The sequence below is a fragment of the Sinocyclocheilus rhinocerous genome, unplaced genomic scaffold (genome assembly GCF_001515625.1).
Source record: "Sinocyclocheilus rhinocerous isolate Xijiao unplaced genomic scaffold, SAMN03320098_v1.1 scaffold1570, whole genome shotgun sequence".
Classification (NCBI taxonomy): domain Eukaryota; kingdom Metazoa; phylum Chordata; class Actinopteri; order Cypriniformes; family Cyprinidae; genus Sinocyclocheilus; species Sinocyclocheilus rhinocerous.
In genome coordinates this window covers 209,252-232,485 of record NW_015664984.1, presented here as the reverse complement: position 1 = coordinate 232,485, position 23,234 = coordinate 209,252, and the positions used below count along the sequence as shown (strand labels likewise).

Sequence of the window (23,234 nt, the reverse complement as noted above, 5' to 3'; positions counted from 1 at the left end):
AAAGTTTCAGCTTCCCAGAGACAATTTTAATGTGCTGACAGCATGCTAACAGCAACCAATGGACTGTCAGTATGCTAAAAAAATCTTTTCAGGGAGAAGAGTCACTAAATTCATCTTTTTGAGGAACCACTTATGTAACAAATTCTCAGTGTTCAATGAGAGGTTTCCTGTTTGGTTTTGGTCACTATAGGTCACCATAAACTGACATTTGTATGGAAAGCAGCTGCTTGAAGATTCTTCATGGAATCAACAGCATACAGTTTTGGAACAACATGAGGGTAAGTATTAACAAAATTTTAATTTTGGGGGTAAACCGTTAATAATGGTAATTGTTCTATTTCCAAAGACACTTTTATTTCAAGTTTTCTCAATGTATGTTAAATTGAGACTGCAATCAATCACGTGTAAAAGACGGTGCCTAGTAACTCCGGTGTGTTGACGGCAATGTTATTTTTCTTCATTATGTTCCTTTCACAAACATTGAGCAAGAGAACGCAAACAGGCCGTCTTTCAACTGCCTTGTGTGTGAATAGCCCACATTTCGGAGAAGGGTATAACTGCAGCCTGGAGATCTCCAAATGGGGGAGGGAACTCCAAAACGGGGTGGGAGCTCCAAAATAGGGCGTGGCTTCCTCCCATTGACAGACAGCCACATGACACGCATGCGCAATTTTTTCTCCCAATCCAGTTCAGTGCAGCCCCGGGACGCCCCCGTTGCTTAGAACAAAGCGATAGAAATCTTTCCCCTGCACTGGGACGGCTTGCGGGAGAGCTCGTGGGTGATTCCCGTTTATATCATTAAGCAAAGGTTCAAACTCCAGTCCGAACACCACTGGCCACGAGCGTTGGGCTCTGCTCTCACGGAGAATATTTACTTATATAGCATATTTTATTTTAGATTAACTAGAAACAATGTTCAATTTATAAAGTTTTATTTTGAAATGCAAGTCAATAACAATTGGCTGGAGGCACAGCCAATGGTGAAAGTCTTTGCGCGAGGAGACCCCGCCCCATTTTGGAGGTTCTGCCCACCTTTGGTGTTCACGCCCCATTTTGGAGATCTCCGGTCTGCAGTTATATCTACTTGACATTTCGAGGCACTGTCCCTTTAAGAAAATAGGGAACTAGGGAGAAAACTTTCATTTCCTTGAAAGTTTTCTTAATAAAACCTACAGGCAACTTTTTATGAGGCGAAAGTTTAATTAGATGCTCGATATAAGTTCCTTAAACGTTAGGTTTTAATCTTTTAAACGACTTTGCAGCCTTTGTCACTATAGCGACGTTCATCGTTTCTACTTTGGTGAGTTATATTTGCTCTTAATTAATGCTTAATGTTTACTTCGCCCTGCGTGACCGTCAAGCTTCATTACATATACAACATTACCTATAAATGCGTTAAAAAGCCGTTGTGTTATCGTGTCGTCGTTTTGTACACCTTTATTAGACCTTCCGCCCACAAACCTTGTTTGGAGCAGGTTTAATATTTAATTGAACATTATAGGCTCACAATGGCCACAGTTTTCTATTCTTCTCCCTCTTCCCTGCTGTCACTCAAATTGTTTATTTTGTTTTGTTTTATGTTTGTAATGGTCGTTTTTACCTTTGGCAGTGATCTACCTGCATTACTGTGGTGGTGAGAGAGCAGCGCGGCCGGCAGATGGCAGCAGTGATCACTGAGGATAACGTGTACTGCGAGGCGGAGGTGAACGGAGCGCCCCCTGCTGATGGACAGGATCAAGTGCAGCTGCCCGCTCCTGAGGGAAACATACAGGGACAGGTAGCATCAGTAGTCTTAAAGCGTGTACTGTAGGCTAGGATTTTTCTTTTTTATGTAAGCTAGGATATATCAGAAGTATTTCTGATACTTCTGCTGTATTGACGACAAAACAGCTTGAAACGTTTTGTTAACTAAAAAAAAATCTACAGAATAAATAATTAACCACTGACAATTTTATGATTCCAGAACTTAGTTCTTCAATAAAAACTGTTGTTTAGGGAACATTAAATATTATATCATTTTACAAAATGTGATGTAATTTTGCATGTTTTACATCTTATAATCAAATAAATTAATAATTTAAAAACAATAAATTATTATTATTTCTTGCAGCCTTCTGATTTTTTTCTTTAAATACTCAGAATTTATATTTGTGAATTTAATATACTGATGTACCATGAAGTTTGAAAGTCTAAATGTTTGTTCTTTAAAATTACATTAGTGTTCAAAAGTCTTTTATGTTCTCTCAGGCTGCATTTATTTGAAAAATACATTAAAAACTGTAATATTGTGAAATATTATTACAATTTAAAATAACTTTTTTTCTAATTTAATGTATTTTAAAACATAATTTATTCCTGTGATGGCAAAGCTGAATTTTCAGCAGCCATTCCTCCAGTCTTCAGTGTCACATGATCCTTCAGAAATTAGTCTAATATGCTGACATTCTGATCAAGAAATATTTCTTATTACTCTCAATGTTGAAAACAATTGTGCTGCTTACTATTTTTGTGGAAACTGTGATGCGTTTTTTTTTTCAGGATTCTTTGATGAATAGAAAATTCATTTATTTGATATTTATTTTTGTAACATTACAAATGTCTCTTTGATCAATTTAATGTGTCCTTGCTGCATACAAAAAAATACAAATATTTTGGAACATTTTATTAACTCTAGACTTTTAAAAGTACTGTATATTATCAGCATAAAAACTTGAGTAAAAGTTGATTAGGAAAAGAAAATTGGAGTTCACATCAATGTCATGAATGTGCTAAAAAACTGCAGAATCTCAAATATTCCATTTTACCTCATAACTTTTCTTTGTTTAATTTTTTAAAACCCTGAAACTTTGTTTATGCCCATGTATAAAAGAAAAAAACAATCTCGAATTTTCAATGTGGTCTCAGACTTTTGGACCTTTCTTCCAATGACAGGTGGAGGAGTTTCTAGGCCCACATCCTGACTACGATGAGGAGGAGGAGGAGCGCAAGTACTACCGACGAAAGAGGCTGGGTGTAGTGAAGAACATGGTGGGGGCCAGTTGCGGAGGAATGATCATCTACAGCGTTTACATGGGTCAGCCATTGCGCATCACACACCACAGGCACATAACATGATTCAGTCCAGCGATGACCACATACTCCTCAAAGTCTGCACGCTGCTTTATAAAAAGATCTTACTCTAAATACGACACTGAGTAGGACTCTACTTATGTCACACTGTTGTATCAGTGTGATTTCATTATGCACTGTCTGCAGTGCAAATGAATATGACATGCTTTGTGGATGGCATACTTCACTGACTCTTCACTCTTCTGGCCATTTTTAGCAAGTTCACTGGCATGCACACACACACACACACACACACACACACACACAGATGTCTCATTTGGTCTGAGACTGTGAAATCGAGAAACAGCTGACAAATCTGGGACATCTTGTCATAAGCCAAAAACAAAAGAAGGTTTTTGTGCATGTTTCATCACGAGCTGTTTCTTTGTAGGTCTGTTACAGATGCAGTTAATTCTGCACTACGATGAGACGTATAGAGAGGTCAAGTATGGCACTTTAGGGCTGGAGGATATTGACAACAAAATGCTGATGGGCATCAACGTTACACCTATTGTCGGCCTGCTCTACACGCCGGTGCTCATTAGGTTAAGTTTTTGTCTTTCCTTGCATTTCTCTTTTGTTTCGTAATTCTCATGCAACCTACGTTTTTCCATTTTGCTCATTTAGTTTGGTACTTTGGATGTTTGTCACCCGCCGTCACAGTTATTAGCAGCGCTTCTACTGTTCATCCACTTAATGCTTGAGCAGTTTTGGCACCAAAGGTCTTCACACACCCGTGGTGTAAACTAAAAATGACTGGGGTTAATTACAGTCCAGTAATCCCACACCCTTTATTTTCCAATTTAATTGTTTTTCTCAATTTCTTTCTCAGATTTCTTGGCACTAAGTGGATGATGTTCCTGGCATCAGGCATCTATGCTCTCTTTGTATCAACCAATTACTGGGAGCGATATTACACTCTTGTACCGTCAGCTGTGGCCATTGGCATTGTCATTGTTCCTCTTTGGGCGTCACTGGGAAACTACATCACCAGGTGAGGGTGTTGAGAAGCTGAAGGTGCACAGTTCAGTGATGTACAATATTGTTCGAAAGTTTGAGGTCAGTTTGAGGAAGAAATGAATGCTTGTATTGAGCAAGTATGCTTTAAATTGATTAAAAGCAGCAGTAAAGACATTTATAATGTTACAAAGAATTTTAAACTTTCAAACGATTAATCGTATCCAAAATAAAAGTTTTTGTTTACTTAATATATGTGTGTGTACTGTGTATATTTATTATGTATATATAAATACACACACATGCAGTATAGCTGCTCGGATTGATTTGGGCAGGTCATTCCACCAGGAGAGAACAGATTAAATAAACATAATAAACATTTCTTTATTATGTAAAGAAAAACTTTTATTTTGGATGTGATTAATCGCGATTAATCGTTTGACAGCACTAATAATAAATAAATGCTATTCTTTATATTAATCAATGAATCTTGAAAAATGTATATTAAGCAGCACATCCTTTTTGTCATTGTTAATAATAAGTAATGTTTCACCAAATTCGCATATTAGAATGATTTCTGAAGGATCATGTGACACTTAAAGACTGGAGTAATGATGCTGACAATTCAGTATTCCATCACAAGAAAATAATAACATTTTAAAGTACATTAAAATAGAAACCAGTGATTTTAAATTGTAGTAATATTTCACAGATTTGGTGTTTTTAATAAGAGGCTTCTTTCAGAAACATTTAAAGAACGTACAGAATTTCTGAACGATGGTGTATGTGTCAGTCATTTTAAGCATATTGCTATTTTATTGGAAGGTTACCGTATTTTATTCTACTTCTCAATTTTCCACAGTTATTCAGCATAATATAGCAAAATAAAAGCAAAACTGAAGATGCAGCTGTGATGCACAATTTATCAGTACTATATTGATTATTGGCCAATATTAGCGATTTTTGAATATATATTTTGCAGTTACTGGCCATAACATGAAAACAATCCTTTGCTGTGTAATATTTTCAATACAAAAAACTGACCTTCTAACACTAGCATTTGCTATTGTTTTTCTATTCTATCTACTTGTTTTCTTTGTATTTATTATTTAAAAAACCCTTGCTACGGGTGTTAGACTAACCTGGACTTGTCACAGCATTTACATATTTTTACCCGTTTGTTGGTTTAATTGCTTCTATTGTCCTCATTTGTAAGTCGCTTTGGATAAAAGCATCTTCTAAATGACAAAATGTAAATGTAAAATGATCCCAGTTCTGTTGGAGAAACTATAGCTAAGCCTAAGTGTGGGATGAAAAAAAAACAAACAAACACTAGCTTTCAATTTTTTCTATTCTATCTACTTTTTTCTTTGTGTGTGTGTGTGTATATATGAGTGTGTGTATAAAATATATATATATATATATATATACACACCTTGCTATGTGTACTGCGTTAGGTTAACCGAGACTTGTCATTTGCACTTATATTGTTGCTCTTTTGTTAGTTTTGACTGCTTTTATTGTCCTCATTTGTAAGTCGCTTTGGATAAAAGCGTCTGCTAAATGACTAAATGTAAATGTAAATGGATGATTTCAAATATTGCGACATCGGCTCGACAAACCAGCACAGCGAGTTGGAAGAAATGGAAACCTGCTTGGTCATTATTTTTCAGATTATGCTTTTAGCCATTCTCAGTTATACCGCCTCACATTGTCTTAGCACAAACACAAGCTCACTACGCAGTTATACAGTCCGTTAGTGAGTCTTTCAGTCTTGACAAATACAAATAACAGTTAACTAACTCAACAGCCACTCCCACCTCTTTGTTTTGTGTGGTTATCAGAATGGCCCAGCAGTATTATGAGTATGTGAACTATAAGGACGAACATGTCCAGGAGCAGAAGAAGCCCCCCAAAGGAGCCTTCCATTCTTACATCATCATTTTCCAGTCCGTCTTCTACATCGTTTTCCATGTGAGTTAAGATGCTCAGTTTCAGGCACTCACACTAAAATGTGTGACAGTAATTCAGTAATAGTTAACCTTTAATTAGTTGTGTTTCCCCTGAAGTGTATTCACAGTTGTGTGTGTGTATGTGTCAGATGCCGGCTGCATATGTGGGTTTGTGCATTAATATGCAGCTATTTATAGCATTCACTCTGTCTCTCTTCTCTCCTGCAGCTGAGTTTCGTGTTTGCCGAGTTCCCCATGGTGCTGTTCCTCAATCACTATCTGAATGATTACAAACACACTCTCTACAAAGTTACACAGTGTGGTAAAATCCTCTCATTTTAAAGGCTCATGTGTCGTTCACAGATCGAGCAGCTGCTCAGTATGCTATTTGCATTGATTCTCATATCTTTTTGTGAAGTTTTCACATGCTTGATGCTTAATGTAGAACTAAGAATAGTCAAAAAAGACTTGTGAGTATGAAGTACTTCAGACTTTCAAAACTGAAGTGCTTGCTGCGCTCACTGGAGAGACTTTTAAAAAGGTATTCACTTTTTGTGGGTTATAACACCTATAAAAATAAAAACCACCACATAAACATAAGGTATACATATTTATAAGGGAGCAACAGGATATAAAAACAAAAACTGACACTGGAAAAACAATATAACACCTCAACAGCTGTTGCTTGAATACCAACCAGACTTGCTAGGAAAATGAGTAACACAACGGCAGAAAAAGAGCAATATCAGTATGAGATTCATTCAAATGTTTGTCAGTAAGATCTTTGTAAAAAAAACAAAAAAAACATTGTTTTTACCAAGGCTGCATTTATTTGATCAAAATACAGTAAAACAGTACGTTTTTCTATTTGAATATATTTTAAAGTGTAGTTTATTCCTGTGATGGCAAAGCTGAATTTTCAGCTGTCATTACTCCAGTCTTCAGTGTCACATGATCCTTCAGAAATCATTATAACATGCTGATTTGATGCTGCTTACTATTTTTATGGAAACCATTTTTCCAGGATTGTTTAAAAGAACAGCATTTATTTGAATTAGTTAATTAATTTAATGCATCCTTGCAGAATAAATTTAATAATTTCTTTGAAAAAAAAATGTACTGACCCCAAACCTTTGAATGTTTGGCATTTGAAAACCTTTTTCTAATTTTTTTGTCTTTTTTCGGTTTTATAAAACACTATATGTGCGGTTCATAACGAAGACAAAACATATTTGTGACCCTGGACAACAAAACCAGTTATAAAGGTCAATTTTTGGAAATTGAGATTCATACATAATAATATATAATAAATAAGCTTTCCATTGATGTATGGTTTGTTAGGATAGGACAATATTTGGCCAAGATACAACTATTTGAAAATCTGGAATCTGAGGGTACAAAAAAATACTAAGAAAATCGCCTTTAAAGTTGTCAAAATGAAGTTCTTAGCAATGCATATTACTAATCAAAAATTACGTTTTGGTATATTTATGGTAGGAAATGTACAAAATATTTTTATGGAACAGGATCTTTACTTAATATCCTAATGATTTTTGGCATAAAAGAAAAATCAATAATTTTGACCCATACAATGTATTGTAGGCTATTGCTACAAATATACCCCTATACTGTCACTCACATTTTTGAACATAGACATGAAAGTGCACGATCCAAACTCAAATTTTTATCATTCATGAACGAAAACATTTTGTAACATGATATTGATGTACCATTTTCATGGTAATGCAATGTTTGATTTTAAAATGGGTTTCAAAGGATGAATTTTGAGATTGAAAGTTTTCAATTGATATATAATTTCTGATGATTTCTAAAGTGTGATAGAGAAAAAGGCAACAAAGAAGACTTTTTTTGACAAAGGTCAGAACTCCTGTTACGATGTAGATTTTTGAGGTTCACTCGTCATAAATTAATCTATTACTTTTCCTACATAATTTTTAACAAAAAACAGTGGTAAAATATCTATTTAGGCGTCTTAGACTTTTCCAACGATATATAGTTTGTCATGATTAGATTAGGAATTAATTGAAATATAGTGAAGTAAACTTAGGCGTCCCACAGAGGGGACAGGTGACAGTTAAAGGGTTAAGACTGGTTTTGTGCTCCAGGGTCACATTTGTGGTTGTCAAATGTTAGTGAATCATGTTCATAAGTAATGCAGTAACTGATAGCAAAATTCACTCAGAAAAGTGAAGTTAGTTCTCTAGAATAATATATTTCTAGATGCTACTTGGCTTATTTTTTTTCTCTCTAATTAATTTAAATGCATATATTATGTATATGTTGTATGGCCTTAGTAGTGTCCAAATATTTAATTAAGTGAAATGCCCATTACTTCTACTACATTGACTTAATTACACCGAAAATAAATTTACCCTTAATCAACTCCATTTAACACCAAAGAAAATAGTTAAAAAAATAGGATTAAAATCATCTTGAAGGCATGGTAGTTTCATGTGTTAATAATGAGAAGATAGCTTGTGAAATAAAATTAAATGTGTCAAGAATATTTACAGTTAAGAAAAAATCTGTCATTTGGCAATTAGAAACTTCACACTTCTGACTTCCTGCAAACCAGGGCGTCAGCACATCTGCTCTTCAGGGCTCTGCTGTGTCTGGCTCTTCCTAGCTCTCAGCAGAGATGACGATAAGACTTTTTTAAACCAGTATTTGAAATTACCAGCAGCACTGCTTAACATAGAAAGTCACCCACTTGCCATATTGTGTAGTGAAAAACACTATATAGAGAAAGAAGCAGTTTGAAGTCTTAAGTCTTTAAAAAATGTATGCATCCAGACCTAAAATGTAATATAAAACTGTCTTGCAGCCTTGTACGATGCATTCTTTTCTCTAGTCTCATCTTATCTTATCTTCTCTCTCTCTCTCAGGAGCCTCCGGGAAAGGGGTGATAGAGAATTTAAATAAGACAGTTTTGCTCAGCTTGCCTCGCTCTCTGCTGCTTATCGAGGTGGAGAGTGTACTCATGGGGGCAGCCTTCCTCGCCATGCTTATCGTAAGACTGTTATCATCATCATCATCACTATGACATCTCTATCCTCCACATCATCTTAAATTTAAAAAATAGGATTATATCAGTCTGTAGTCCACAGCAATTTGACCTTGATAGTCCTTTCACATAGATATTTCATATTTAACCAAAGTATGATTGTTATTTTGTTTTTAGTAAATCAAGTGATGATTTAAAAAGGAATATTTCACCCAGAAATGAAAATTATTTTATATAGCCTCGTGCTATTCTGAATTCATTAGACTTTCTGTTAGCACTTTTTTAATGTGTCCTTGTTACACATTACATGTATTTACTATAGAAATAACAGTAAATTATGCATAATTACAAGCAATTAGTATAGTATGTACATGTTGTTAATTGATATTACTCAGTACATATTTGTGTAATTACATGGTAACAAAGACACATTAAAATAATGAGTTGTCTTTTTCTTTTTGAAAATTAATTTCCATAGAAGTGAATGAAAGTGAATGACTTAATGACTATCAAGCTCCAAAATGACAACAAGCACCATAAAATGACCATAGAGTGGTCCATACTGATACATCTTCCATGTATTTATGGGATAAACAAATGGAAATTTGATCATTGTTCAACTGAATCACATCAGGTTTGATGTCCTTTTTTTTTTTTTCATTCTCTTGAAGTTTTCAAGTTGGCATTAAAGTTTTTTTGTGTAGATATGTACAATAATGTTTTAATATAAAAATCTAACATAAACCAAAAACTGAAAATTTGGTTCGGTGTTCAATAATTGCTGACTATTGAAATATTTAATAATCCCCATACTGCATAAAAAGTCAATTATGTTTTAAATAAATAATGTTGTACGTCATAAAAAAAAAAAAGATCTTGCGCTCTGGTTTGATACCAGCGACATATATTTTGGACTGTTCCTCAACGTTATCATGTTTTATCATGTAGTGCACGAGTGGTATGAACTGCTCGTAATTCATCAAACTTCACCTTTCATGTTGCACTTTAAACAAGAATTTTCATTTTGGAGTGAACTACCCCTTTTAACAGTGTGCTGCCAATGTTCCCTACAGTTCCTGGTGTTATGTGGAGCTGCATATCGGCCCACTGAGGAGATTGACCTCCGCAGCATCGGCTGGGGGAACATCTTCCAGCTGCCCTTCAAGCACTTACGCGACTACCGTCTCCGTCTGCTCTGTCCGTTCTTCATCTACTCTGGCTTTGAAGTGCCCTTCGCCGTCCAGGGAATCATACTGGTGAGAAAAAATGTGAAAAACTGTGTAGCTGAAATACACAGGGAATTTGGAATTTGAATTCCAAAAGTCACAGTGTCAGCTTTCAGCGCTGAGTATTTTTTTTAGCTTAACAAGACCGTTTTTGGTTGCTTTTTTACAATATTAAGCACCTACGAAGACACTGCAAGTAAACCAATTTGCCTGCTATTTAGGTTAATTAAGCTATTAAAGGAACAGCATGCAATCACTCATTACCTAAACAGATTTTCTCTGTTTTTATGCCTGTCTTTCTCAGTCATATGGAGTGTGTGCAGTAGGGATGGAGAAGCTGTGGTTGTTAGTTATGGTGTATGGTTTGTCATCCTCCATCTGTTCGGGCCTGTCCCTGATGCTGCTGCGCTTGCCAAGGCCGATTATTCTTCTGGTGGGCGCCTTCATGCACTTTGTGCTAATTATAGCCCTTATGTGCTGGTCGCCCCAACCACGAGAGCCTAGCTATCTTCCGTATCTGTTGGTGCTCATTGCCCTGTGGGGTCTGGGCACTGCGCTCAACAAGACTGGACTGAGCAGTGAGTACAAGTGCCATTTCCACATTAAGCTTACACCCATTTCAAGACTGCACTAACATCAATGATATGACATAACGTTGTTGTGTGTAGCTCTTCTTGGGATGCTGTATGAAGACAAGGAGCGACTAGACTTTGTTTATACCATCTACCACTGGTGGCAGGCCATTGCAATCTTCATCGTCTATCTTTGGTCTGCACTGCCTATGCGGGTAAAGCCTTTATTTTTTGTAGGTTTTGACTGCATACTTTGCATTTACTGTAACAGGGCACCAGGCAAAACATAATTTGCTTTATAATTTACAAAATGTTCAGTTATGTCAATTATGGTTCCAACATATCGCCTAAAGCAAAATAAAGTGCATAAATCCATCATAAAAAGTACTCCACATGGATAATAAATGCTTTCTGAAGTGAATTGATGCATTTGTGTAAAAATAATATCCATATTTAAATATCCATATCGTGTGTTCACGAGAGATTGGTGGCATTCCAGCTGATGACGTAGGCATAGTGTAAGCTCCATTATAAAGCTTGGAAGAGCCAGGACATTTTTTTTAAATATAAAAAGTAGGAAAAAGTCATAAACACTTAGGATGGCTTGAGGATGAATAAATCATGGGGTAGTTTTCATTTTTGGGTGAACTATCCCTTTAAATCTCAGAAACCATAAGCATTAATATTTTTGATAACAAATTTCAATGTATTTTTTACATATTATAAATTGATCATATAGTCAAAACTATGTTTTGAATATGAACCTTTAATTAGACATTGTCACACGAGAATGGTTAAGTAAATACAGTAATGTAAGGGTCCTCGGTTAATTTCAGATTGTATGTACTGTAAGTAGCAGTTTAGTAAGGGAGTCAGTTGTGAGCTCAGTAACAACTTGAATTAATGAATGATTTAAACAAGCGATTTTGAATCTGTTTTGTGTATATTTTTTGACTGATTTGTTCCTGTTTAAATATTTTTAGTCATTTTACCAGGAACCCACATGAAGATGAACGATTTCCCCCTGCAGATATCACATCGGGTTCAGTTGGTCATGCAAATTTGCGACATTGGCCAAAAGACAGTTGTTTGGTTCGAAATTGACCTCTATGTGAGTTGTGCTTTTTATATATCACTACACTATAACTGACAATTGACAATGGACTATTTTTGTCCACAAAATTTCGCTAATGTGACCGCACTTTAACTTGTTTAAAAAACTGATGAATAAGGGTTTTTAGTTTGTGAATTGGACATCACATTGTTATTGAGTACAGAAAACACTGAGATCTAATCAAACACATTAAACTGTTGTCAAATGCTTTTTGTTGCCCTTTGGTGGTGAGTTTAGTCGTAGTCTAGAGTTCTGTCTAAAGGTGCAGCCACATTAGCAATATTTCAGCAAACTTTTGATGCATGAAGCACAGTTCACACAGAAGTTACTTCAAACCAAGCAGCTTTCATTTGCGTGACTAACATGAACATTGCGAATTCTGCACTGGGGGCTTTTTCACACTCGCGCGAAACTCCCGACAGCACAGATTCCTGTTGAAGTGACTGGATTTTGTTCATGAAATTCTATTAAATATGTGGAAATGGATTCACTTTTTTTTTTTACACAAAAATCAATGTTTAACATTGTTGAACATTGTCTCTGGTCTCTTTTTAAGGCCAAGCTTGGACTCCTATTGTTAGCTCTCATAGTGGCGAGTTTCTGCTACGTGCAGATGGAGCGTCGCCTGGCGAAGAAAATTCCATTCAGGTTGCCGCGGATTCCCCGTCCACGACACAAGGTAATTCAGCTATTAATGTGTCACTGCAGTGAGTCCCTGGAGGCTTTAAAGTGATTTTATAAAAGAAACAGCCTCTCCAGTGCCTTCTGTTAGCGTTAGAAGTAGAATTAATTTATTCTGTAAAATTAAAAAAAATGAAGTTTCCAGGTTCAAAGCAACTTTATTGACAGAATCTGTCGATTACCACAGACAATAATTTTGACTCATCCTCAATTTGGATTATTATACTTCCATATAACTCTCATTGCTAATGTCTTACATTACTATCCTGTTCCTCAAAGGTTAAAGGTTACCGATACCTCGAGGAAGAAAATTCTGATGAATCCGACACCGACTTGAGTGATGCTGATGCTGATGAGAAAGATGAGGATGAGAGAAGGTTGGTTGAGGAGGACAGAAATACAGACAACGATTCCCAGGGTTCACCGGGACCGGAGAGGGGCGGGGTTAGGGACCGCAGGAAGAAACAGGACAACGCTGCCTATGAACAGGCAGGAGAGAGAGAGGACTATGTCCAACACACGAGGGACTAGAAAAGGAGAGGTGAAAAGGTACGATTGAGGATTGGAAAGAGATGAGAGGAAGTTGTAAAATACTGAATAGCCAGATTGAAAGAGAAGCGATGGTATGGGAAACGTTTACTCACTTTTATATTAAATAATGCTTTTTTTCTTTAGAAAGAAAACGTGTAGGCCACCGATGGGAAAACATGAAGGTCAGAAAGTAGTAGAAGTGAACCAAGCATTTCATTGAAATGGGAAGTGAAAAGAGGAAACTGCAGATACTTTGTAAGGTTAGGTGGTTTGTTGCCATATAAATGGATATTCTCCATTTCGAACTTGGTCAAGGTGATGTACTCGAGTTGTGTATTTCATTCTAATTCTTGTCTGTGCGCTGTAATTCTTTATCCAATTCATATCTGTTTTCCTCATTGTAACTGAAGAACCAAAGTTCTCTCCATTTAAAAAAAAAAGTGTTACATTTCATTTTCTTATATGTTATAAAACCAGTTTTAAATTTGTAATAAACATAAAATAGAGGAGATATATGATTTAAAATAGTGCTTTTGCCTATTTTGGAATGTTTTAAACCATAGTATGATGTGCTTTAATATGAACACCATAATACAGCAAGATTTTTTTTTATTTAGAGTTTGCAGTGTTTCTCTTTCATCTGCATTTGATAAGGTATTTTATGCAGTCATATTCTTCTTAGGGGCCATTCACACGGAATACATTTTTGGTATTTTGCCATTAATTTTTCCATTATTTTTTTATGTAAACATGCGCTAGATGGACTTTAGTGCATGACACAGCATTCTTAAAATGCAGTACTCAAGTTAAAATAAGTTCAACAACGCATTTTTGCATTTGAAAATGTGAGAGGCAGGGCAGTGGAATGGAAATATTTAACTTGAGCTGTGTTTTATTTTATTTTTTTAAGTTTATCACTGTTCAGGCGAATTTTCTAGCAGGTGTAATCAAGTTATTTCAATAGGAATCCTTGCGATTGGAAATTTCTTGTGAGGGTGAAAGATTTCCCTAAGCAGATTTTGTAACTGGTTTAAGTTTGTCACATTGACAAACAAAAAGTTGCTTTAGTCGGGCAAGATGCTGCAAAAGATGCAAGACTCGAGCGCAATGCAACAGCCAAAAAATGTAGCACATCATGTTTACATAAACAGTGGGATGTAATAATGCATTCTCTGTGAACTGCCCCATTTGAGCTTGGATTTCAGACAAAAAGAAATAATTGAGCATGCATTGACGATACAGTATGATTTGCTCTGAATGGTGGTCAATCAGGATCCCCCCCCCCATACTTTCCCTAGTCCCCAGCATTATGACCTTATTGTGTATTAGTGCCTTGCTGCTGTCATAAAACATTTACTAGATATATTACAATCTTTACATTACAATCTTTTTGCGAACAGGCAAATAGACAAAGATGCTAGTAGAGGTGAGTATGTTTTTATTAGTCAACCGTTGTCCTCCTCTCCTCCGAATGGTCTAACACACACTCCCATCTGTCCCCATATGGCACTCAAACGTCACAGAGACGTGACATGGTTGCATATACAGATACACATCTTGCCTTGATTCACACATTTTTACTCTCCAGTGTCTCCCACTGTGCTTCTGTTGTATAGAATATTAGTTTCATATGAATATTGTTTTTATATGCTACTACTTTACCTTGGATCACATGTGGGGATGAATGTGAGCTGGTGATTTTTGTTGAACGGGCATTGATGTGTATCTGTGTATGCTTGGATTTTTGTTTATTTTTATTTTTTTGGTGTAGCACTAGAGCACCGCAAGTGGAAACTACGTGCAGCCAGTGAAGGTCTTACAATTTGCCACACTGCACCTCATAAAGTGACTGCTGCTAGAATGACTGGTGTGACTACCCTGCTTCCAAACTCTGCACGTTTTCCATTTCCTTCCATGCGCCCTCAGGCATTACTGCTGGATTCTGCGGATGGACTGGATCTGAGGGGTCTGGCCGTGGGAGCCCCAGTCCCTCCAGTGCTGGTAGTCTCCGCTGTGCTTGTCACACTCCATAACATACTGCTGTCCTCGATAGCCAGGGTACTCGTAACACACAAAGCTGCAGGGAAACAGACCATGACAGGAAATGAGGAGGAGATGTGGGGACTGAATACAATGCCAAGCTGTGTGGAAGGGAATGAAAAAAAAAGTGTTTTAATAGAAAGTGAGAATCTTGAATTAACAAATTTGGCTGGATTGATCTAATGCACATTAGAAATGTAGGTAACACCTTAGTTTAGGGACCAATTCTCACTATTAACTAGTTGCTTATTAGCATGCATACTGACTGTTTATAAGTACTTATAAAGCACATATTTTGCATGACCATATTCTACAGCCCTTAATCCTACTCAATACCTAAACTTAACAACTACCTTACTAACTATTAATAAGCAGCAAATTAGGAGTTTATTGAGGATAAAGTCTTAGTTAATAGTGAGAATTGGCCCTTAAAATGTGAGAATGGAATACTTAAAATAATCATAATTAGAGTTTTGCCCTGCCTATGCCCCATTGGATTATGGGATGTTTTTCTCCTGTGTTATCACCTAACACATGAAAACTGCAAGTCCTTCTTCCATGTATGGTATGGTAAATTATCACTGTGTTAAATTATCAGTTTCTGTGATGACATGCCCTGAAATGTTGATATAACGTCATTACATAACAGATGTGGCAGTCACAGGTACAGTATTGCTGTTATGTGAGTGCGTCTGATGCACCAAGTGAGGGATGTGCAGTCAAAGAAAGATGTTTCATCTGATGGTATGTTACACTTGACTGTATTGTGAAAGCAAAATCATTAACACTTCACAAATACAAGGACTGGATACTATGAGCCAATGACGCTGGTCTCATCTGTGTTGTGTGTATGTGTTTTGTCAGCACAGCTGTTGAGCATGGGAAATATGTAGTTCTGGAGAACAGTAGTTTGGCACTACTGGTGTTTTGTCGAGCGTTACTCACGCGCCACACTGCACATGCATGGAGCCCACTTGCTTGTCGCACCAGCCCATGGCCTGCAGAGACGGGTAATCGTCACACAGCTCTACGTTGCGGCCCAGGAAGTTCTCCTTCTCATAGATGGCCATGCGACTGCTCTGGTGGTCCTACAAATTGAGAGAGAGTTTGGAGGAAGGAGATGGAGAGAAAAAAACTTTGAAGAGAAAAAAATGCATGGATTTAGAGACACTGTTTGCTTGAATTAATTCAAGGAAAACACCAAAAAAAACCATCATGATTACCATCAATCTTGCCTGTTGCTACACTAAAAAATAAAGGTTTCCAAAGGGGGTTTTCACAGAGAGCCATAGATTTTTGGTTCCCCAAAGAACCTTTCAGTGAACAGCTCTTAAAAGAACCGTTTTTTTAGTGTGAATAACATTATAATAATCTGAAGAACCTTTTCCCACTTTAAATAACCTTTTGTGCAGTGGAAAGTTTGCATGGATGTTAAAGGATATTCATGGAACCATTAATGCCAATAAAGACTTTATTTTTAAGTGTAGTTGCTTAGCCAAGATATGGCTAAGCGCTGTCGTTTATTGTAAGAGATTTTCTCATCTTGTTTTATTGTCAGGTAAAATCAGTCCAACTGCTTTGAAAAGTTTGAGAATAAAAGACTTTCAAAGCATCAGAATGTGCTCACACACTCACAGCGCTGCAGATGGGGCGCAGTGACATCATCCTCTCCACATGGTAGCCCAGACTGCCGCTGTAGGCATCCCAATGAGGATATTCTCCTTTTTCCAGGACAAACTGCTGTCCCTGGAAGTCATGGTGCTCGTATCCTACCCAGCTGCAGAGAATTAAGAATTAAACATTTATAAAGTACTTGCAATAGGTTTCGATGTATTTATGATGTTTTGTTTTCATAAAAAAAAATACACATTAAGGTATTATAATAAGCACTGTGCTCTTAAATATTTTTCTGGATTTGTTTTTCTTCCTGGGTATCCTTCAGGAAGCAAGACAAAACCAATTCTCAAGTAATCTTGAGGCATCTCAATCATACTTATAATTCATTAGAAAGCACACTTCCCAACACGCATTTTAAAACATCTCATGAAACACCCAAAAGCTTTCAAAAACAGCTAAAACTGTAATTTCCTTACTAACTGGCAAGATTTTGCAATCATTAACACAGAGTGGGCGACTCACGCGCCGCTCTCCACACGGATAGAACGGATGTTGTCAAACCCACGCTCCTGGATGTTGCGGCACTCTGAGGTGAGCTCCTGACATTTGCCTTGGAAATGCTCCTGCTCGAACACGGTCACCTGACAAACACACACATGCACATGCCACAGCTCCATTTTCTAATTTGGAGAAATGTCTCTCTCCTACACACACACAACCACTGGCCTCCTGTCCTTTCATTATGTCCTCTATCTGCATGCAGTGAACGTCCTCTCTTTCAAAGCTCAGAAACATGTTTTTAGTTTGTCTGCTGTCTTAAGGTTCGGCAGTTTAGTAATTTTTCGTAAGCTCAACCATGGCGAATCCACACATTAAACATTGGATCGATGAGTCTTGATTAAGATTTTTTTTTTCAATTTGAGGTTTAAAAGAATTTGATGTAGAATTTGATAAGTTCAATGATCCCCCCCTTTTCTTTTCTTTTCTGTTTTACAAAAACATTGTAACATAGAATTCTATCTGTCCATGGTAATTTCACTTAGGAAACAGAACTTTTTCAAATCTTAAATGAAAATATGAGTATGTTTCTGTGATACAACCAGACCTTGTTCCTTTATAATCAAATGTACATTTAAATGAATTATTATTATTATTATTATTTCTGCAGTTTAGCGCCATCTGCTGTCAGAGAGTGAAAGTGCGCTTTCATTCAGTGCGTCTCTCACATGTTCCGCCATGTGCCTCTCGCTCGCGCTTGTTTACATCAGAGTGCGCACACGTCTTTCATGCAGCATACAGCGGTGTTGTGCATTTTGACCATTTTATGGGAAAAGTATTCTTAAAATGCATTAAAAATTCGGAATAATTTGTAATATATAATTATTCACGGTATTTAGAAGTGCCCACGATAACAATATCGTGCATATTCATTACCGTGATATATCGCATTACCGAATACTCGCACAAGTCTATTGGCAGCACAGTTGCCAGAGTTTTAACACAACATATGGGCTGCATACGCAGGTTAATGTACTCTGTAAATGAGACAAAAATGAACTTTTATTGGCACCAAATTAGCATGCATTTTATGAAAAATATCATAAATTCAGTGTACATTTGAAAATTCGCCAAGTCTTCAATTTGGCGCCTGATGGTTTGGCTTTGGCCCGATGGTGTGCCGTTCCATTACACTGACAAATGAGATTTTGTTTTGTCAATTTTAGTGTGCTGTGGAAAGCAGGCTAATAATGTAGTTTTAAAATGATGAACATCTACTACCACTAAATGAATTAGGCTTTTATGTCAAATATCATAGATCCAACGTAAGAGTGGAAAATATTCCAATCTAAGCCTTCACTTTGGTATCTTTGTTGCTGGTATTTTTCCTTTGGTTTCCTTTTATCAGGTTTCATGTACTTCATCTTGCAGTGAAATAAACTGGAAGTATTGCTGTAATGGCACTCAATAGCTTGTATTTTTTGTCACCTTGTAAAGCTTCAGAACCAGACGCACATAGACAAAAGGTAAGCTTATGAAAAAGACTTCTTGGGTTTGAGAAATAAGTATACTTCCCTCTCTCTCTCTGTGTTTGATGATGGGATGATTTCGTTTCTGTGTGTGGGTTGGTGAGCTCAGCGGGTTTGTTTCTGTGGGCCTAATCCCCCCATGCTGGGCACCAGCCTATAAAAGGAACACGTTTGCTTTCAATACACACGCTGATTGAGACAGAGCGGCTACTGACTAACTTACAGGTAAGAGACTGGGGTCTGTGAGCAAAAACAAACTGGGAGAGAGTTGATCCCACGTTTAGTCTGGTTGCATAGTCTACAGCAAGGAAACCCCAGCATGGGCTTGTGTAAGAATAACAGCGTTGACACATTAGTCACCGGTAGAAGGCAATTAAAATGTAATCCTTTTGTGAGCATAGCACTTTATTCATCATCAGGGTGAACTGTAACCTTTTTGTCATAACAGAAAACAATTGAATACAGAAAAGCTGTGGATTGGGGTGGATGTTATTTTAATTAAAAAGGGCTGCTTGAAGCCTTTAATATATTACGCAAATATTCTGAAGTAGTGGCAAGAATTGTATCAGCCAATATTTCCTCAGTTTTCCATCAGATACCTTAAGGGTCTCATTCCATGTTTCACTTTTAATAATCAGCCATTATAATGTACCATATTGTGATTTATTTGTAAATTAGTCATCCCGGGCAAATTGTTACGTATGAGCATTGTACGTCTGTAACACTATTGTGTAAGTGTTTCAAAGTAAGTGGGTGAAGAATTCATTCAAGAGCTATAAATGTACTCGATGATTTGTTGGAATGAGATTCATTACTTGCTTTGAGCAATATTTAGCACTTCACATCACTACATGTCCAACAATAGATATTTCCAGCAAGAAGGCTGCTAATTATTGACGTTTCTCTGCTCTCTTGTTGTAGTCATCATGTCCACTGGTGGAGAGAAGTCCAAGCCTGCCTCCCAGCCTGATGGGAAGGCTGCTCAAACTCAGAAGAAAACCAAGATGGGCGTGGGAAACTACAGGGTATGTGCCGGTACCATATTTACAGATGCATAAAAGTTGCACATGATGACTGATGAAAGGTGCACGATAGCAAACAGCTGTGAACAGTTTCCATTAGAAATAGATGTGGGAGTTGTATGTATGCTTTATTTTTACACCAAGCTAAACTACAAACTGACAACTTTAATTGAGAGTTGCATAACAAGCAAAACTGACATGATTTTCTCTCTCAGATGTATGTGTATGATCAGGAGAACTTTCAGGGCCGCATGATCGAGATCTCCAACGAGTGCATGAACGTGTGTGAAATGGGCATGGATAGAGTGCGTTCCCTCCGCGTGGAGTGCGGCCCGTGAGTGTTCCTGTGATACAGATGTGATACAGTGACTTACCAATTGTTGTGCATTTTAACACTTCCTCCATTTTCTCTGTGCTTCTTTCTTTTATTTAGCTGGGTGGGTTGGGAGCAGATGAACTTCTGCGGAGAGATGTACATCCTGGAGAAGGCCGAGTACCCCCGCTGGGACTGCTGGAGCAACTGCCACAGGAACGACTACCTGCTGTCCTTCAGACCTATCAGAATGGTATCCATCCCTTTTATTCATTATACACATTCCTGGCTTTGCTTAAAATGTTTTCGTTCCATTTTTAGCAAAATCATTCCAACATTATTCAGATAATGGTTCACTAAGCCAAGGTGCTCATTCAGAAAAGTGAGTTTGATTCCTGTTCCCAGCTACAGATAAACTGAAAAGGACAAAAAAAAAAATTTTTAAATCCATATTCATGGATATATTTCTTGACACATTGAGCCATGGTGTTTCTGAAGGCAATGTAAGTTTGAATCTAGCTCCCAACATTTCCTGATCTCTTCCCTCCCATCATTTCCTGTCCTATCTCACTCACTAATAAAAGTGGCTAAAGAAAAAATGATTTTTTAAATCTTATACATGAATATTATACCTTGATCTCCTCTTGTTTGTGCTCCTCACAGGACCCAGAAAAGCATAAGATCTGTCTGTATGAAGTTGGTGAATTCAAGGGCCGTAAGATGGAGATTATCGATGACGATGTTCCCAGTATGTACACCTTTGGCTTTACCGACCGCGTCGGCAGCATCATGGTCAGCTGTGGCACGTAAGTGGTCTCTCATCAAAGAAATCTGAGTAGACTGTGATTTCTGAACATAAAAGTGAGAGCTCAACATAAAATATAGATCTGATAGGAGAGAAATTTGAAGTCTGTGATCTATAAGTCATACCCTCACTTCATAGAACCACTGAGTTTAAAACAGAAATTTGTAGTTTTTCATGTTAAAACACTTTCTTCTAGCTACCGAAAAGCGCATAAAATGTGGCACTATCAAGACATTGCTCTTTTTTGGGTGTGGGCAACTCGTTCTCATGGGGAAATGTAACTATTTTACCAGGTGCCATTTTAATATGAATTCATACGCAATTTATAAGTGAATTCAAATAATACATAAATTTTTTTTTTTAAGTAAGCATGAAGGTCCACTCTTAAACATAACCATTAGGCTACTGAGGGAAAAGCAAATTGTACAAACGTGACAAAATGTGTTCGAATGAATTTGTTCATTAGTAATCTCCAAAATGTAAAATTGTTATGAATTATCATGAGATTGTCTGACTCTGACTAATGGCAGACTTTCTGGAAACCTGTTTGAAAACAGTCATTAATTTTTATCTTGCATTATGCACCTTACTTTTAATTTCCATTATAGTCACACAACCTAAATAAGTTAACAAAGCTCCTAATATTTCAATCAACAAAATATGAATAAAATATTTTCCAATGTGGTATAAAATCTGGCACTATCAAAACATTGTACTTTTTTGGCAAGACCTACCCAAACTCACAGAAAAAAACAGAACTATTCTAAGAGGTGGCGATTCCATATAATCTTAATCACACAAAAACGTATGATTTTCCGAAAAAAGCATGAAGGTCCCCTAAACATAACTGACATTGTTGCATAAGCAGATCATACAAATGATATAATTTGATAAAATGATATAATCGTATAATTTATATGAATTAGCCACCAATTTTCCAAAACGTAAAATTGTTACGAATTACCGTGAGATTGTGTTTATCCGACTAACGGCAGACTTTCTGGAAACCTGTTTGAAAACAGTCACTTTTGTCTTGCATTACACACTTCAGTTTTAATTTCAGTTATAGTTACTCGACCTAGATAATCTAACAGTATTAATGCTTTTAATATTTCTATAAAATAATTTCCAGTGTGGTATACTTTTGACAACACAGAATTGAGAAAGAGGCTCTTCTTCATTCTCAATTCTGTACTTGAGTTTTATCCATTCTCTATGTTTGTTTGTCTTTCCTCTCATTTCTTGTCTTAGTTGGGTGGGCTACCAGTATCCTGGTTACCGTGGCAGCCAGTACCTGCTGGAGAAGGGCGACTACCGTCACTTTAATGAGTACGGCGCTCGTCATCCCCAGTTTCAGTCCGTCAGGCGCATCCGTGACATGCAGTGGCACCCAGACGGCTGCTACACTATGGCCACCAAGTGAGGGCTAGGGAGGACGAGAAAGAGAGGGAACAGGGGAGAGAGAAAGAGAGGAGGAGGAGACGATGAAGGAGGGGGGAGGGCCAAGAAGGAGAGGAGGAGCGCACCACCCGTATGAGTCATCCTGGGAAGGGAAAGAAGGAGAGAGGGATGGAGGTCAGTCAGACAAAACGTCACAATAGAAAATGTGGCTGTTGATAACAGATGAAAGAATGGCTTTTTCTTCCCCACTCCTCTTTATTCTCTCTACTCTTCACCTCTTCTCCCATCTTATTCTTTCTTCCCTCTTCCTCCTCTTCCTCATCCTCCATTTACTTTTCCCCTGAGGAAATCAGTCCATCACAAAGAGCCTTAACTGATGCCGGACTCGTGGGGGTCAGGGATGATGATTGACAAGGGTGGGTTGGGGGGGCGGGACAATGGGTGGCAGAGGGAGGGCTGTTTTGGCCTAAAGGCCGTGTAAAACCTCCACATCCTTTTGGAACGGTAATAAAAGCAACACCTGTGACCGTTGTTCCTTGTTATCACTGCTGATTATCTGTGTCCATGGCATTTTATTTTTACCATTAATGTGTCAGGCCTCTCATAACATCACATTCCCAAAAATTCAATCTACTATCTAACACCTTCAAGAGAGACACATGGACCAAATGCTAACATTAATTATTACATCTTTAAAGGGGAATTACAATAAAAAGTCCTTGATCTTTTGGAATGAAAACTTTCATACTATGAAATCTGAAACTTTATTGAAACTAAGCGGCAAAGGTTGGGTTATACTGATAATAACAAGATACAGGAGTATTATAGTTAACTAAAACTTTA

General features: G+C 37.2%; 3 protein-coding genes across 6 annotated transcripts; 2 read left to right on the top strand and 1 right to left on the bottom strand.

Moving 5' to 3' along the window:
• Positions 1–191: 191 nt before the first annotated feature.
• Positions 192–14,798, top strand: LOC107730513 (protein unc-93 homolog B1-like). Of its 4 annotated transcripts, XM_016541356.1 has the most exons (14): positions 1,095–1,300; positions 1,610–1,777; positions 2,932–3,073; positions 3,500–3,653; positions 3,941–4,102; positions 5,910–6,039; positions 6,246–6,339; positions 8,924–9,048; positions 10,116–10,298; positions 10,573–10,846; positions 10,937–11,055; positions 12,511–12,633; positions 12,915–13,184; positions 13,311–14,798. In XM_016541356.1, exons 2-13 carry the CDS (start codon positions 1,658–1,660, stop codon positions 13,164–13,166), a joined length of 1,878 nt encoding a protein of 625 aa, XP_016396842.1. In that variant the 5' UTR covers positions 1,095–1,300; positions 1,610–1,657; the 3' UTR covers positions 13,167–13,184; positions 13,311–14,798. The 4 variants fall into 4 exon arrangements, with proteins under 4 accessions (XP_016396841.1, XP_016396840.1, XP_016396842.1 ...); XM_016541355.1 differs by lacking the exon at positions 1,095–1,300 and adding an exon at positions 192–278 and having other exon boundaries at positions 12,915–14,798; XM_016541354.1 differs by lacking the exon at positions 1,095–1,300 and adding an exon at positions 411–430 and having other exon boundaries at positions 12,915–14,798.
• Positions 14,588–17,515, bottom strand: LOC107730515 (beta-crystallin A3-like). Its single transcript, XM_016541359.1, has 4 exons — positions 17,346–17,515; positions 16,842–16,983; positions 16,152–16,294; positions 14,588–15,243 (listed from the first exon to the last, which is right to left on the bottom strand). The coding sequence occupies exons 1-4, from the start codon at positions 17,498–17,500 to the stop codon at positions 15,096–15,098; spliced, it is 588 nt and encodes a 195-aa protein (XP_016396845.1). The 5' UTR covers positions 17,501–17,515; the 3' UTR covers positions 14,588–15,095.
• A 1,504-nt stretch (positions 17,516–19,019) lies between these two features.
• LOC107730514 (beta-crystallin B1-like) lies at positions 19,020–22,922 on the top strand. The gene is made up of 6 exons (XM_016541358.1): positions 19,020–19,075; positions 19,772–19,875; positions 20,088–20,206; positions 20,306–20,438; positions 20,849–20,991; positions 22,242–22,922. The coding sequence occupies exons 2-6, from the start codon at positions 19,777–19,779 to the stop codon at positions 22,411–22,413; spliced, it is 666 nt and encodes a 221-aa protein (XP_016396844.1). The 5' UTR covers positions 19,020–19,075; positions 19,772–19,776; the 3' UTR covers positions 22,414–22,922.
• The last annotated feature ends 312 nt before the right edge of the window (positions 22,923–23,234 follow it).

Bases quoted from the DNA above. Each gene is read 5' to 3' on its own strand.
- LOC107730515 (XM_016541359.1), bottom strand. From the start codon at position 17,500: ATGGAGCTGTGGCATGTGCATGTGTGTGTTTGTCAGGTGACCGTGTTC. The intron at 16,295-16,841 runs GTGAGTGTGTGA...CTCAATTTGTAG, and splicing joins TGCGCCCCATCTGCAGCGCT to GACCACCAGAGCAGTCGCAT. The intron at 15,244-16,151 runs GTGAGTAACGCT...GTTTCCCTGCAG, and splicing joins ATGCATGTGCAGTGTGGCGC to CTTTGTGTGTTACGAGTACC.
- LOC107730514 (XM_016541358.1), top strand. From the start codon at position 19,777: ATGTCCACTGGTGGAGAGAAGTCCAAGCCTGCCTCCCAGCCTGATGGG. The intron at 20,439-20,848 runs GTATCCATCCCT...TGCTCCTCACAG, and splicing joins CCTTCAGACCTATCAGAATG to GACCCAGAAAAGCATAAGAT. The intron at 20,992-22,241 runs GTAAGTGGTCTC...TTCTTGTCTTAG, and splicing joins ATCATGGTCAGCTGTGGCAC to TTGGGTGGGCTACCAGTATC.
- LOC107730513 (XM_016541355.1), top strand. From the start codon at position 1,658: ATGGCAGCAGTGATCACTGAGGATAACGTGTACTGCGAGGCGGAGGTG. The intron at 4,103-5,909 runs GTGAGGGTGTTG...TGTGGTTATCAG, and splicing joins CTGGGAAACTACATCACCAG to AATGGCCCAGCAGTATTATG. The intron at 11,056-12,510 runs GTAAAGCCTTTA...TCTCTTTTTAAG, and splicing joins GGTCTGCACTGCCTATGCGG to GCCAAGCTTGGACTCCTATT.